Source organism: Nuphar pumila, chromosome 12, assembly GCF_984573655.1.
Source record: "Nuphar pumila chromosome 12, dmNupPumi1.hap1.1, whole genome shotgun sequence".
Taxonomy (NCBI): domain Eukaryota; kingdom Viridiplantae; phylum Streptophyta; class Magnoliopsida; order Nymphaeales; family Nymphaeaceae; genus Nuphar; species Nuphar pumila.
In genome coordinates, this window is record NC_143260.1 from 32,799,216 (window position 1) to 32,815,815 (window position 16,600).

Sequence of the window (16,600 nt, forward strand, 5' to 3'; positions counted from 1 at the left end):
ACTTTTCTTTACCATGCCTCTTTTACCTTTATTCTGTCATTTCACCTTTCACCTTTACCAATTCAAAACCTAGACCCCATCAGTGAATCAAACATGGAAGAACAAACAAGATCTCTCTCTCAGCAATTTAGATGGAATCAAACCGTAGGGATAAATTTAGAATTAGCCAAAACATATGGATATCTCCACAGAGAGAAAAATACCTATGTTGTGCTTTCCCTTCTGGCTATCGGTCTGACTGTCATGTATGCTTGAGTCTGGGGTTTTCCATTCTAGCTGACGGGCTTGAGTGAATCATAAGGGTGGGAGGTGAGGAGCATCTCCAATCGTTAACTGCGCTCTTGAAAATGATATGGCTTACAATGTGCACTTTGGCCCAAGCGTGCCACTCATCTTTTTATATGAGACTGTTGCTCAATGTTATATATTTAATGCAATTTGCATACATATAAATTAAAATCAACCCCCTTAGTAGGCTTATGAATCTTAATATGAACTATTGCACCAAGTGGTCACAAAGTAATTAGGCAGCTGATTGCCATTGCTTTTGCTTGTCAGCCCCTCCTGTTCTCTCCTAGTTCTGTTTGCTTTCTGCTACTACCTAACTATCATCTACTGGCTTCCTCTATTTCCAATACAGGACACTTGAATACCCCGGATCTAGTCCCAAAACCTCCTAAAGTACACAGTTTTCTAGCGCGGCCAGCAGGAAGAGGGGACTTTTCTATGTTTAGCCAATAGGATAGGGTTAATTGAAAAAATAAAAAAGTACCTCGATTCTTGGCTTCTTTACTCTTGAGGTTGCAGTTGACTCCAATTCAGATGATTCTACACTAGTAGGCGGACGAATACTATTGTTCACACTTCCAGCTGATGATAAAGTGTTCAATGGCATCACGCTTGTGCTTCGTTTCATCTTCCTTGTTGCAGCATTTCCATCCTGTGCAATCAAATTTCTTGCTTGTAAGCGACATCTGGTTGTAGCCACTAAATCCTCTCCAACAGCTGTTCTAGATCCACTCCCAGATGCTGATCCTGCCATCTGATCAATCAAATTCACGACAGAACTTATATCACTAATGGCTGATGTGAAAGCTTTGGATGACACAGATGATACCTGAAAGTGAAAATTTTCATTAGCATAAATTCTAAAAACGATGGTTTATTAGAAAGGAAACATGTTAAACAATGGATACATCACCTAAGTAACGGTTGCGGATTACTAATCCAACATAAATAGAGATCACACACAAATTTAGCTGTAAAGTGCAAAATATCCATTGTATTGGGATCCTCAGTATTTTTCAGTTTACAGAACATACAGTACAATATACGCATACACAAATGTTCTCATTGTACTCCTAACTTCCCTTCAGGCTGTATCTAAACTCCAAAAGTGGTGATGCAGTATAATACATGGAAAATAAAGACACTATAATTTGTCCTTCAAGTTGCATCAGATTGCTTTCTAGTGACTAATAATTGATCAAAAAAACCATTTCAATGGTAAACGCTTGAAGAAAGGAACACTGAAACTAAAATGGTTCACCAAACAATAGCTTACCTTTATAAACAGTGAAGATCACACATTTTGTTCCATATGGTTGTTGCCCTTCTCTCCTCATAGAAATACTACCCAACCAATAAGGTTTCATGTGATTATGAGAAAAGGGAAAGAACCAAAGGACGCTTTTTTGAATAACGAGGAGAAACCACTGGTTTGGTTCGGAAGTCCCGTTATGGACCAAGAGGTGCCACGTTGACCGTGGCCCTGTTCAGTGTCCATGGTGTAAAACTGACGAGTACTACCCTCTGACTCCCAAGGATAGTTTCCTGTTGGCTTCGGCCTTGTGGCAAAGAATGGGCACCCGGGTATCAAGCTCACAACGTCCTTCAACTTGAACACCTTAAGTCGATCCACCTAGCCCGTTTCATGGAGCCCTTGTGGTTTACATGATAAAGCAGCAGAATCCAAATTACTGTAACCTCCAACCAAATAGCCACCATGATGCATGGGATTTTTATGGATTTCCCTATGTGGTTTTAATTCAACTCATTTTAGTTTCACGCCATCAAAGTTTTGTTATTATGACGATTGATTAGCAGAGGCTTCAGCATTCTCAATTATAAGCAACCTCCTAATGGAAAATTAATCAATATTGTTTTTTCTGCCTTTTTTAAGAAAAAGGGGCAAAAAGGATGGAAAAAGAAACAGATAAGCAAGAAACCTATTAGCTAATGAAGACCTCAATCTACCAAATTCTACTGGATGATTATGCAATCAGAATTGATTGAATAACTGATGAATATAACACATCAAAGAATAACCCAACTTCATCATGGTAAAAGAACATAAGCTGTAAATTAAATGTTCTACACTAAATCAAAGATGATGGCCAGTTATAGGCCCTATGGCAGAACTTATTAAATCAAACTCTTATACAATTGTTAACATGATATTCAGAAAGATTTTACATGAAAACAATATAAATATGAAGTGCTCAGCACCAACATTATTGGTGGAGAAGAAAAATCCCATGAATGTCCTCATAAAGTCAGAAGAGCATGATGAAGTGTTTTTAAATGAAGTATAGGTGAATGCTATGGTTCTGAGTTATGAATTCAAGAATGAAATGGTCAAATACTTCACTTACTGCTTTAATCAATCGATCCAAAGGCCTCTCATTTATGCTTGACTTGCCACTTGAACCTAGAGTTGCTGCATTACCACCCGGACCATCCTGGGTAGTAAATTCTGCAAGCAAAGGTGATGCTGATATTCCAAGCATACCAATTGCAAGCGATTGTGCTTGTGTTAATAAAGTAGTTGACTGTTGGCTCACAATATTTCCTGTGTTTGAAAGAGGTGAAGTTCCACGCTTTTCAGAGTCTGTTGGTAAAGGTGATGGGGCCAAAGGAGTGGAAGGGGAAGAGACGACAAAAGGTGAGTTTGCTGCTTGCAGAGGTGTTCCAACTTTTGGAAGAGATGTGGCTACTGGTAAACTTTGTTGATCCACCTGTGGTGAAGAATGCTGTGAAATTTGAGGGGATATGGCTTGAATTAATTGAGGAGAGGAAACAGGAAAGGAGGATCCAGTCTTAAGTTGTTGATATACTGGGCGTTGACCAACTGAATGCTGCTGCTGAAGCAGCCCAGGTTTAAGACCAACACCAAGTTTTAACTTCAACTCATTGACATCACTCAACTGATGAAGCTGGGTCATTTGGTGAGCCTGAAGTTGTGCAGGCTGCTGCGGCTTTTGATGCATTTGTAATTGTTGTTGCTGGTATTGTTGCTGCAAGTGTGGCTGTTGCATCATCTGCTGCTTATGTTGCTGCTGGATCATATGTTGCTGTATTTGGCGCTGTTGCAGTTGTTTGAGTTGTTGCTGGTGTTGCAACATGTTAGCATTTGGTTGAAGAGTACTAACACTGGGTTGCTGCAAGGCATTTATATTATTTTGTGTCAAAGAGCTCAAAGTAGTTTTCTGGGATTCAATAAGAGTATTTTGCAGCAAAGAGCCTGCACCACCCTGTGGAAGATAACTCATTGAACCTTGCTGCAAAGATCCTAAACTATTTGTTTGTGTTGTGTCCAAAGGAGATCCAGGCTGCAGCACATTCTGCAGGTTTTGCTGAGATGATGGAACTCCAATATGCTGTCCTAAAGGCATGGTTCCATCCTGCATGGCTGTCACAGCACTTGACTGCATTGAGGTTAATGAGTTCTGCAGATTCATTGATTGCATTTGGCTATTGTGACTCTCATGCTGTTGTAGCTGGGAGATTTGAGGTTGTGGTTGTGGTTGATGCACAGAAAGTGACTGGCCACCAGATTGTGGCAGAAGTTGTTGCTGTCCTTGCTGATTTGGAGCAAATTTCCTGGCCTTTAGTATACTAAGGATATGGACGATCTGCTTCTCAAACATGCCTATCTTATCTTTGAGACCTGGTGCAATGCCATTTTTTTGAATAGTCAAATAAGTTAAAATATTTTTTAATGCATTCCTATAATATCGCAGCTTCTCCATTTGTTCTGACTGCATTGGCGTCTGGCCAAGAGCATCTTGCTGCAGAAAATAAATGCCACATTCACACCATCAGAAAAAAACAAAACAAAAGGGTGACTGAACCAAGATAAGAATATGATCCTAGCAGATCAATGTCAATGAGAAGAACAAGGAAAAAACCTGCTGGCATTTTATATTAAGCTTTTGATATAGATCATGAAGTTCATTATAGTACATGTCCTTCAAGGCTTTTATCTGCAGAGTAAACGATTTAGAACCCTCATGACCAATATATCTGCAGAGTAAATCAAGAGAACTGAAGGAAGCAGATATCAAACGGACATTATATATAGTGAGCAGTGACCCATAAATGAGAATGGAGAGCTTTCTCATGATGCTATTGGCTGGTCAGAACATTAAAAAAAGATGAATAATCTCCAATCATAAGGTGTACTGAGTGACATCTCAAAATATACAATCATAAGGTGTACTGAGTGACATCTCAAAATATACTATAAATAGTTGTAATACTTGTATTTGCCAGTGTATTTGAGTACTTACAACTATTCTCAATAGCACTTCATGTGTTCATTTTTTTTGTAACTTTCCAATACGTGGTCAACATGGCTAAGATTGGTGATGTTTATATTATGCATTACTATAGATAAGATTACAAATGAAAGAAATAGTAATTACTGAAGAAAAGATTATAAAAGAATGAAAAAATAATGATAAATTAGGTTTTTACCTAATCAACACATGCAACAGTCACCTATAAGAACCAGTAAAAGAAAAAAAACAAGAAGAAACACTTGAATACAACATGCTTGAAATGTGTGCCACATAAAAAGCTTCCAGATTTTCATGCCTACAGCAACATTAGAATGGTTGAAACCAAAGAAAATTTGGTAGAACATAACTCTATATTTGTTTTTAAGTCATGGAAGGTCAACCTACAATGGCCATCAGTATGAGTATGCTAGGCCCTCTTTCAGAGATGAGACAATCATGGACCCATCTTCTATTAGTGAAAAACCCTAGGTAGGTGTTCTAGTTCCAAATGAAATATTATGTAAGTTTATGATATATTAAGATTTTGATAATTTGGCTCTTACATATCAAGTGATGGCGGGAGGACATCACTAGCACATTAATGGCAGCATAAGCAAAGTGTGAAATAGGTTACACCTGTGAGATAGGATAAGCATCCCTCTAATCGGAGAGGTGTTTTTATGAGAAAACAGTAACATTTGCACATCCATATGTATAGATCCCCAGGTAACAAACAAAATGAATATAGGATACATGCATTCAAGATGCATACGGTAATCTCAATATTAATTACCAACAGCAACAAGACATGACCAAAACAACAGATAAACATGTCAGAAATTCATGCCTGAATATGATAGAATAAAAATCAATAGATTTTGAGATAATTAAAACATACTCTATTGAGACAAGAAAAGACATTTGTACCAAGGAGAGATCCAAGTTAACACAACTATAAGGAGGAGAAAACCCATTAAATACATGGAGGGGAGGGAGGTAGCGAGATATAACATGAAGGCAACTCAAAATTATGCCTGTGTTAGAAATGGAAAGAGAAATTGGGCTTGCAAGAAGGATAAGGAAAAAGTGATAGGGAATATTCATAATAATACGCAAATAAATTTTTATTTAAGTTTATGGACCTGGTGAATTAGACAAGCTAATTCAGCTAGTTGATTCAATTGAGACTTGAGAGACAGGAGCTTCTAAAGGAAAGATGGTTATAAAACTGAATTTGGCTCTTGGATAGAACAGGGTCTAATAAGGAATGCAAACGGCATCATGGCACCCATGCACAGTACAATTAAAACAAAATACAGAAAGGTAAGGATATAGCGTTCATGAAGTCAACATCTATCAACAACAACAACAACAACTACGCCTTCATCCCAAAACAATTGGGGTCAGCGATATGAACCAAAAAAGAAATTCATTTTGGGTCTTCCACATGAATCCTTTTCCTCCAATCATTTCTATCCAACGCCATGTCCTCGGTGAGGTTCAAAGCATTCATATCCTTTCCTATCATCTCCATCCAAGTCTTCCTAGGCCTACCCCGACCTCTTTTAACTAATATATTTTCCCATTTCTCCAACCTTCTAACTGGAGCATCATTAGGCCTTCGCCGAATATGTCCAAACCACCGTAAACGATTCTCTCGCATCTTATTTTCAATGGGTGCAACACCTACCTTCTTATGTATCTCTTCGTTCCGAATCTTATCTTTTATTGTATTTCCACACATCCATCTAAGCATCCGCATCTCAGCTACACTCATTTTTTGAATATGATGTCTCTTGGCAGCCCAACATTCCGTACCATATAGTCAACATCTATCTTAAAGGAAATCAGTATTATAGTTAAAAGATCAACCGAACCACAAAGAAGATCCAGTCTAGACCCAACCCATCAAAACTCTCTATTGTCCAAAGACTCCAAACCCCATCTCCAGTGTCACTTTTTCTTGAAATTCATTTATTATTTTTTTCTGATTATTAGAATTTTATTTAAATAATGTTACCTACAATCCAACTGCAAATATCAATTGCCATTTTCAAATATTTCCATAATAGGACCTGATCATAGTGAACAAGTATTCTAAACCCCACTATCTGCTTCCCCAGATCCCAAAACACCACCAATTGTTCTCATCCTCTTTCATCATGTTTCTTAAAACAAATGTAGTGAATCTTAAGATACCATCAGTAGGTTAGGTTTCAGGTCCTAATGGGGATATATAATCAAATTCAGTTGAAGTCCAGGACCAACGAGATAAGTATGTCCCTTTTGGATGTATACTTTAACCCAAGTTCCAATCTTACCAGATAGACCCAAATCCTTATAAATTGTTGAATCCCAGTTTTTGAGTTAAAAGTTAAAACACAAATAGCAACGTTATCAGATAAATGTTCTTTTTCAAAATATGCATGCATCAAAGCATGCAGGCCTTACTCAAAAATAGGTAATGAATAAATGAAAAATAACATAATACCTTCTGAAATACCTCCTCTTGCCAATCAACAGTAGCTGAATGTGGTGTCTGAGCTGTTGACTCTATTGAAGCTGGAAAAAAAACGGGTAAAACATTGTTACATGAATGGTTGCCCACACCCCCAGAAGGATTTCACAGTTTAATAAAGCATATGTATCTTATATATCTGCATTTCCATTAGACACCCGAAGAAGTCAATATGGCTAAAAGTAGATGATTAGCCATCAGGAGAACAACCAGACTCCCATACTTGTAAGATATATTATCAGTTTATATACATTTATTTATCCATGGACCAATGATATAAGGTATCATATCTGTGCTTGTCAAAGGGAAAACATAAACCCCCATAATTATGAGTTATCAGAAAAGACCAAAATAAATACAAGCTGGAAAAGCATAATTCACTTTAACCTAAACATAGAAAATTGCATTTGCCTTTTACCTCTAAAATGTTAGTCTTGACATCAGGGACATATATGCCTTTCTACCTGCCGGGACATGCCAGCATTTTGTTATTTTCTATCATATTTAGTTGTGAATGGCACCGGAAGTTGTCCAATATTGCTGGCCATCAGGGTATTTATGGAATTTAAATTACAAACCCCAAGAAACCTTGTATATTATGAAGTCTAATATGAAGAAGGGTTGAGAAGGAAGATTAACACAAAATACATAACTCACATAATTGATCTGTCAAGATACCTATCAAATGGATAAACAGTATAAAATATGGTAATTTCTGCATGTGCTTTATTCAAAATGTGCTTCAACAGACTAATCTCCAACCAAACAGGCCCTAATACATTGTTTTAAAAGACCAGACATGTTTGCAAAATTGGGGCCTTCAAATGTGTTATTTTGTTTCACCATATATTCTTCCATATAAATATATACCACGAAGTCATTTGATTACTAGTAAAGCAGTTATACATAAAAAATAATCACATGTATATGCCATAATATACCACCACATGAGCAAAGGGGTAAATTTGATATGCTAAGGGATCTCTATCATACCAGATGCACATTCTTTAAACATTCATCTTGCAATCTTAGACATCAAAATGTTAGTATTCAGAATTCCAACAAGAAGTAATCGATGAACATCCATTACAGACAATTCCAGCGGTGGCATAAATGAGACAACAATGGATCCCAACAATGTTTGACAGTACTTACTGTAATGAAATGGTGGTCTTCAACAAATGCACGAATAACTCACAAAAAAGTGTCTATTGGAGACACTACAAGCATGACCCTTGAAAGGGTATAAAAGGAAGAACACTTGAAAAATAAATAATACTTATATTCATGAACAAAATGCTTAAGAAGCATAGTTATTTACATTGAAGGGGTTCACCCCTATATATACAAAAAAGTGGAAGAGAGAGGAGAGCTCATTTTGAGCTCTCCAAAAGAGACGTTGGAAGTCCAACGTCTCTTAATATAGTTGTTGGACTACAGTCCAACAACATTTATTATTATAGTTGTTGGACTATAGTCCAACAACATTTATTATAGTTGTTGGACTACAGTCCAACAGCTATTTGCACAGTCAAGTTCCAACAGGAACTTGACTAGATCAAATATCTAGTTTCTATTGAACTAGATGCTAAAAAGGAAAATAAAGAAAAATAGAAAAAGAAAATAATAAAAGAAAATATAATAATATTAAATAATATATATATTACAGTTTACATTTTAACACTCCCCCTCAAACTTACGGTACAATGAGCGAAAGTTTGTCTAAGAGGAAGTAAAATCTGAGAGCAGCGAGAGGCTTGGTGAAGAAGTCTGCTAATTGATATTCTGATGTAACATATGGCAGATCAATGGTTCCATGTAAGTATTCCTCTCTGACATAGTGACAGTCCATCTCAATGTGTTTAGTGCGCTCATGGAATGTCCGATTGCTTGCAATGTAGATCGCACTTTTGTTGTCACAGCACATCTTTGAAGCTTGCGTTGCTTTAGCTCCCATATCCGCTAGCAATCGTCTGAGCCAAACAACCTCCTTAGTGGTGGTTGCCATGGCTCTGTATTCAGCTTCGGTGGAGGAAAGAGAGACTTTCTGCTGCTTCTTGCACCTCCACGAAATTAAGGTTTCACCTAAGAACACACAAAAACCAGTAGTTGAGTGTCTATTATTGGGATCACCTCCCCAGTCAGCATCAGTATATGCAATTAAATTTAATGAAGATGAAGCAGACAAGAAGAGTTCTCGTGAAAGAGAGGATTTTAAGTATCTAATAATACGCAAAATTGCTCCCATGTGCACGGAGGTGGGAGCATGCTGAAACTGACTGACTGTATGAACCGCATGAGTTATATCTGGCCTAGTAATGAAAAGATAAGAAAGATCTCCAACAAGCTGTCTATAAGGAGTAGGATCATCAAGAAGTTCTCCATCATCAATTTTCATTTTAACATTGACAACTTCTGGAGTGTCTACTTTCTTATCATCTGTAATTCCAGACCTGGAAACGATATCAAGAGCAAATTTAGATTGAGATATCAAATACCCCTGAGGGGAATAAGCAACTTCAATGCCTAAAAACTATCTTAATAAACCTAAGTCAGTCATTTCAAAGTGAGTTTTAAGAAGAGATTTGATATTTGCAACTCCATGTTTGTCGCCTCCGGTGATGATCATATCGTCCACATAGAGAAGAAGAATAATGATGCCAGCATCAGATTTCTTAACAAACAAAGCAGTGTCAGTTAAACAAGGTTGAAAACCAATATCAAGCATAACATGACTAAATCGGTCATACCAGGCTTTTGGAGCCTGTTTAAGATCATAAAGAGTTTTTTCTAGACGAAGAGTTTTACCCTTAGGGATACTAATACCAGGTGGGGCTTCCATGTATACTTCTTCAACGAGATTCCCATTCAGGAAAGCATTTTTGACATCTAATTGAAAGATAGGCCATGTTCTAATGGAGGCCAAGGCTATTAAAGTTCTAATAGTGGTCATACGGGCCACAAGAGCAAATGTTTCTTCATAATCGATGTCATACTCTTGGGCATATCCTTTTGCTACTAAACGGGCCTTATATCTTTCCAGGGTCCCATCACTTTTGGTTTTGACTTTGTATACCCACCTACAACCTATAGGTTTCTTACCCGGAGGGATATCTTGTATCGTCCAAGTATTGGCCTTTTCTAGTGCATCCAATTCTATTTTCATGGCTTCTATCCATTCTATATGATTTTTGGCTTGAGAATAGGATGATGGTTCAACATATGATTGTATTAATGTAATGGCGGCCCTATACGTGGGTGAAAAAGATTTATAAGACACAAATTTTTCTGGAGGTTTAGAGATTCTAGACGTTCTTTTAGGTGAGACTTCAGACGTCTTGAATATTGTATACTAACATCCCTATGGATTTGCTCTTCATTATCATCATTTTCAACAACAATAGGACTTTGATCATTGTCAAGGTCACATCCAACATCACATTCATTGGATTTTGAAGTTGGATCAATTAAAAACGAGTATTCAGTGACATCCTTGGATTTTTCAAATCCAAAGAAGCTTTCTTTTTCCAAAAAAGATACATTTCTTGACACATATAATTTGTCATTTTGAAAATCGAAACACCTGTAGCCTTTTTTATTATCAGCATATCCTAAAAAGGCACATGGGATTGCACGAGGAGAGAGTTTGTCATTTCTGTTGGTGAAAACAAAACATTTGCATCCAAAGACTCTTAATCTAGAATAATCTGGAGTTAAATTAACAAGCTTTTCTATTGGAGTTGTATTCTTTAATGAGGAAGATGGCATCCTATTAATGAGGTAGGTGGCAGTTAGGACCGCTTCAGCCCAAAAACTTTTTGGAACTTGATTTGCAATTAGCAATGTCCTAGTAGTTTCCATAATGTGCCGATGTTTGCGTTCGGCTAGGCCATTCTGTTGTGGAGTGTGTGGACATGATCTTTGATGTGTAATACCATGTAAATTGAGATAGTCTTTGAATTCGTTGGACATAAATTCTCCCCCTGAATCAGTGCGAAAAACAGAAATATCATTTTGAAACTTATTTTTAACCATTTTATGAAATATTTGGAAGTTAGCAAAGACATCAGATTTATGTTTAAGAAAATAAATCCAAGTATGTCTAGAAAAGTCATCAACAAAAATGACATAATATGTATAACCACCTTTGGAAATAACTGGTGCGGGGCCCCAAACATCCGAATGTATTAACTCAAGTGGTCGTGAGGAAACAAAAGTTCTACTAAGAAATGGTAACCTTTTCATTTTGCCAAGAATGCAGTCTTTACAAGAAAAATTTTCAGAATTACAAAATTTTTTCAAACTTGGAAAATATTGAATTTTAGACATATGAGGATGGCCAAGCCTTTTGTGCCATAAATCCAATTCTAATTTCTGAATATTATAACAAAATGCATTCTTGGGTAATTCCAAAAAGTCTATGTAATAAAGTCCTCCTTCTCTATGGCCTTCCCCAATCAGCTTCCCTGACTGGCGATCCTGTACCCAACAACCATGAGAAGAGAAGAAGATATTACATCCATAATCAGATATTTGCGAGACAGATAAGAGATTCAAATTAAGTTTAGGGATATATCTAACTTCTGGGATAAAAAATCTTTTGGATTTTTGAAGATTTTCAAAACATCCTATTCATTTTACTTCAAGAGATGTGTCATCGGCTGTAAAAACCTTCGACACACTTGAGTTATTTTTAAGACATTCGGATAGACTATTAACATTTGGGGTCATATGAAAAGAAGCACCAGAATCTAAAAGCCAAGGAAAGTTACCTGGACCGGAGAAAGATGCAACTGCCGCTCCAGTTGAGGCTTCGGTTGAGGAGGATACCCCTTTGAGAAGAGGTTGAAGGATTTCCATCAGTTGAGCCATAGACACAGGTGCATCTTGATCTTTTGACTCGGATTCAACAGATGCAACTCTTTTTTCTTCTCTTCTTTTTAACTTTGGACATTGAGGCCTATAGTGCCCCGGTTCATGACAATGATGACAAATAACTTTTCTTTTATCAAAGTCGTTGTTTTGCCTTCCAAAATGAGGCAGCTTGTAAGTACGAGTATGATTCCCCGGTCTAGATACAGCTAAAACGGAGTCATCATCAACTTTTGGAGTACTTTTTCTAAGTCTATTTTCCTCCATAGTGAGCTCTTCTATAGTATCAACAATAGAAGGAATTTTTCCACGATGTAAAAGGGCCGATTTGGTGGATTCAAACTCCGGCCTTAGACCATTCACAAATTGATAGAAATGTTTCATATCGAGTTGCTTTTGGCGAAGCTCGATATCTTCGGCACAATGCCATTTGGGCTCAAGAAGAGCCAACTCTTCCCAAAGTTCGGACAACTCATTATAATATTCTCGAATAGTTTTATCTTTTTGAGTCATTGTCCGAACTTTATCTTGTAAATTGCATACATGTGCAATATCTTTAAGGGAATACATGTTTTTGAGGTATTCCCAAGCCTTATCGGCATGCTCAAACTTAGCTAGACTAGAGCATTTTTTAATGTCTATGCTATTGATGAGCCATGACATAATTTTTGCATGCCCTATCCTCCATTCTTTCCATTTCTTTTCATAAGTGGCTAACGCCTTACTCTTCTCTTCTTCCGTTAGAGGAACCTCTTTATCACCCTATTTCTTGGTAAGAGATAGTTTAGGTTCCAAATCAGAACCATCCACTATACCCCATAAACCTTTTCCCCAAATGTGGTGCTTCATAATCGAAGCCCACATTACATAGTTAGTATCATTTAGCTTCATAGGAATGATGTGTGAGAAATCAGATGTGGGAGTCACCTTACTATCGTAGCAAGAGATAGAGAGAGAGGTAAGAGGGAAGAGAGAAAAAAAAATGTTGGGCGGCAATGATATCTTCTCCCCTTTCCATTGATATTTATATGTTGTACGAGTGGTACAATACAGTACAATAGTACAATACAGTACAGTATGTTGTACAATACAGTACAATACAGTACAATAGTACAATACAGTACAGTATGCTGTACAATACAGTACAGTAGTACAATACAGTACAATATGTTGTACAAGTGGTACAATACAGTACAAAAATATATTCATTTACATATACATATTTAACAGCCTCCCTCAAGTTGAGGATGATCTTCAATCATGCTCAACTTGCCCTTAAGTAACCAAAATTGATGACTAACCAATCCTTTGGTGAAGATGTCTGCTACTTGGTCTTCTGATCTGACATACGAAGCCTCAATTTCTTCTGTTTCAATCTTTTGTCTAACAAAATGCTGATCAATCTCAATGTGCTTCGTGCGACAATGATGAATAGGGTTAAAAGAAATATTAATGGCACTTTGATTATCACATAAAAGCAGAGAGGAAGAGATAGGTTCATTCAACTCTTGAAGAAGATGCCGTACCCAAGTGACATCAGCTGTCCCTGCTGCCATTGCCCTGTACTCTGCCTCAGTGCTGGATTTAGCAATGGCCTTTTGTTTCTTACTACTCCAAGTGACAATATTTGGGCCAATAAAAACACAATATCCTGAAACCGACCTACGCTCATCAGGGTCCCCACCCCAATCTGCATCACAATATGTAAGTAAACGGTGTCCTGTAGTGAAGCTTTCATCTTTGTGATAGAGCAATCCATCTCCAATAGTCCCTTTCAGATATCTGAGAATACGCTTAATACATTCCATATGACAATCAGTGGGAGCATGCATAAACTGAGATGCTTGATTTACAGCATAAGCAATGTCAGGTCTTGTAAATGTAAGATATTGCAACATACCAACAATGCGGCGATATAAAGTGGAATCATGATATAATTGGCCTTCTTTTGCACTAAACTTATGATTTAAGACAGATGGGGTGCTGAGAGGTTTACAATTAATCATACCAGTGGTGTGAAGAATGTCAAGAGTATACTTGTGTTGACTTAGAGTGAGTCGATCATCTTGTCTATCGACTTCAACTCCCAAGAAGTATCGCAATGGGCCTAAGTCCTTCATCTTGAATTTGGCCATGAGTAAAGACTTGACCAAGGCAATATGTGCATCATCACTCCCAGTGATAATGATGTCATCAACATATATAAGAACCCAAGTAGTAACATGATCATTCTTATACATAAATAAAGAATGATCAAGTATACTCTTAGAAAAGCCATGCTGCTGAATTTCCATGGAGAAACTCTCAAACCAAGACCGAGATGCCTGTTTTAAACCATAAAGAGACCTTCTCAATTTACAAACCCATGTAGCCGCATCATGTTCACTATATCCAGGAGGTTGCTCCATATACACCTCTTCCTTCAAGTCCCCATGTAGGAACGCATTCTTGACATTCAACTGGCTAAGAGACCAACCATGCTGAAGTGCCAAAGTGAGGATCACACGAATGGTGCCAATTTTGACAACAGGGCTAAAAGTTTCCTCATAATCTTGCCCATATTGTTGTGTGAATCCGCGTGCAACAAGGCGAGCTTTATATCTTTCAATGCTACCATCTGGTTTACGCTTGATCTTGTAAACCCATTTGGAACCAACAACATTTCTATCAACAGGTCGAGGAACAATATCCCATGTATGACATTCATGAAGTGCTGCCATTTCTTCGTTCATAGCTTCAACCCAAGCTCGAGAATGGGCTGCCTGATGGAAAGTAGACGGCTCTTTCTCTTTGGCCACATTGGTTAGAAACAACTGAAAGTCAAGAGAAAAATTGTTGTAACTAACCCAACGATGGATAGGATGCCTTTCACGTGTGGATCGTCGAAGAGGGGGAGCCTCGTGAGATGGAGTTGAAGGGGCTCCTCGACGGGCATAAACCAAACCTGAAAACCGTGAAGGTGCATCCTGGATGATGGAGTTGTCTACTTCAAACTGAATTGGTTCATCAACAACAGGATCTCTGATAGAGTCATATAGCAAAGTATCACAAAGCCATGGATCATAAGTAGTTTGCTCATATACCTGAGAAGTATCACAAGTGCTGAAATGGTCATCATCAAAAACAACATTTCTAGACACCTTAATCTTACCCAAAATAGGATCATAACATCTATATCCTTTATACCCATCGGCATATCCCAGAAATCTGCACTGAACTGCTCTGTCCTGAAACTTGTTACGTAAAGAATGATCCACATGGACATAACAAATGCATCCGAAAGCATGCAAATCATCATAAGAAGGGTGAGAACCGTGAAGCAAATAATAAGGAGACTGATCTCCTAATAATTCCATAGGCAACCTGTTAATGATATGCACTGCAGTGTGAAAGGCCTCAGTCCAAAGAGAGAAAGAAATATCAATATTGTGCATCATACTTAACGCGGTTTCAACAATATGACGATGCTTACGTTCTGCTACTCCATTCTGTTGTGGAGTGTAAGGACAAGAGGAGTTACGTGTGATGCCATGGTCCTTTAAATATTCACTAAAATCATGAGATATGTATTCTCCACCACCATCACACTGGAAATATGTGATATTTGAATTGAAAAGATTCTGAACAAGAGCATGGAATTGTTTGAAAAGTTTGAACACTTCAGATTTAGATTTCATAAAGTAAATCCAAGTGTAACGAGTGAAAGAGTCAAGAAATAACACATAATAACGAGAGCCAGATAGAGATGAAACAGGAGCTGGGCCCCAAACATCAGAGTGAATAATTTCAAATGGCTTGGAAGCTCTTTTATTGATACTTTGAAAGGGAAGTACATGACTCTTGCAGACATTACAACTAGGACACTTATGATCTAATTTGACTTTGAGAATAAAACCCTGAGAAGACAATTTGTCAAGGAACCCTTGACTACAATGACCTAACCGACGATGCCAAGAAACTGGCTTATTACATTGCATAACAGAAGAAGACTGACTCAAATAAGCAGGAAAAGATGGAGACACGGTAGATGACGTCTTCAAAGTCCCGGGGGCTGCTTCGAAGACGTACATGTTTCCGCGTCGTTCACCCTTAGCGAGCATCTTCTTGGTTCGAAGGTCCTTAAGACAAACAGAAGACGGAGTAAATTCCATGGATGAATTTGTTTTATCAACCAATTTAGAAACAGATAAAATGTTTTTCTCAATGGCAGGAGTGAGTAAGACATTTTTCAATGGTAGTGTAGATTGTGACAAAGAGAGAGATGCATTTCCAGTATGAGAAATAGGGTGGTGGGAACCATCTCCCGTGACAATAGTGCCAGTGCCAATATAAGGAACCATGTTGGAAAGTTTACCTGCATCAGAAGTAACATGTGCGGCTGCTCCAGAATCAATATACCAAACTCCATCATTATTCTGACGCAAATTCATGTTGTTAAATGCAGTCATCAGAATTTGTTGCACATCATGTGGCAACCCTGCACTCTGTCCCTGATCAGTACCCTGATGTGCTCGAAAATTTCCCTGCGGCTGCCCCTGAAACTGTCTAACATTCATCTGTCCAGCTCTTGGTCCTGGCCTCCCTGCCTTGTTGCGATTCTGTGGGTTGTGCCAACAATCTGCTTTCACATGGCCACGCTTGTTGCAAT

General features: G+C 37.8%; 1 protein-coding gene across 1 annotated transcript in view; it reads right to left on the reverse strand.

The window, feature by feature from the left end:
* The window catches only part of LOC149820594 (mediator of RNA polymerase II transcription subunit 15a-like), a 38,697-nt gene that overhangs the window by 15,430 nt on the left and 6,667 nt on the right, over positions 1-16,600 (reverse strand). The window contains exons 5-8 of the mRNA XM_089983301.1: positions 7,054-7,124; positions 4,191-4,265; positions 2,655-4,070; positions 773-1,117 (exon numbers count right to left, since the gene is read on the reverse strand). Of these exons, the coding sequence (XP_089839427.1) occupies positions 773-1,117; positions 2,655-4,070; positions 4,191-4,265; positions 7,054-7,124 (1,907 nt within the window). The remainder of the gene's footprint in view (positions 1-772; positions 1,118-2,654; positions 4,071-4,190; positions 4,266-7,053; positions 7,125-16,600) is intronic.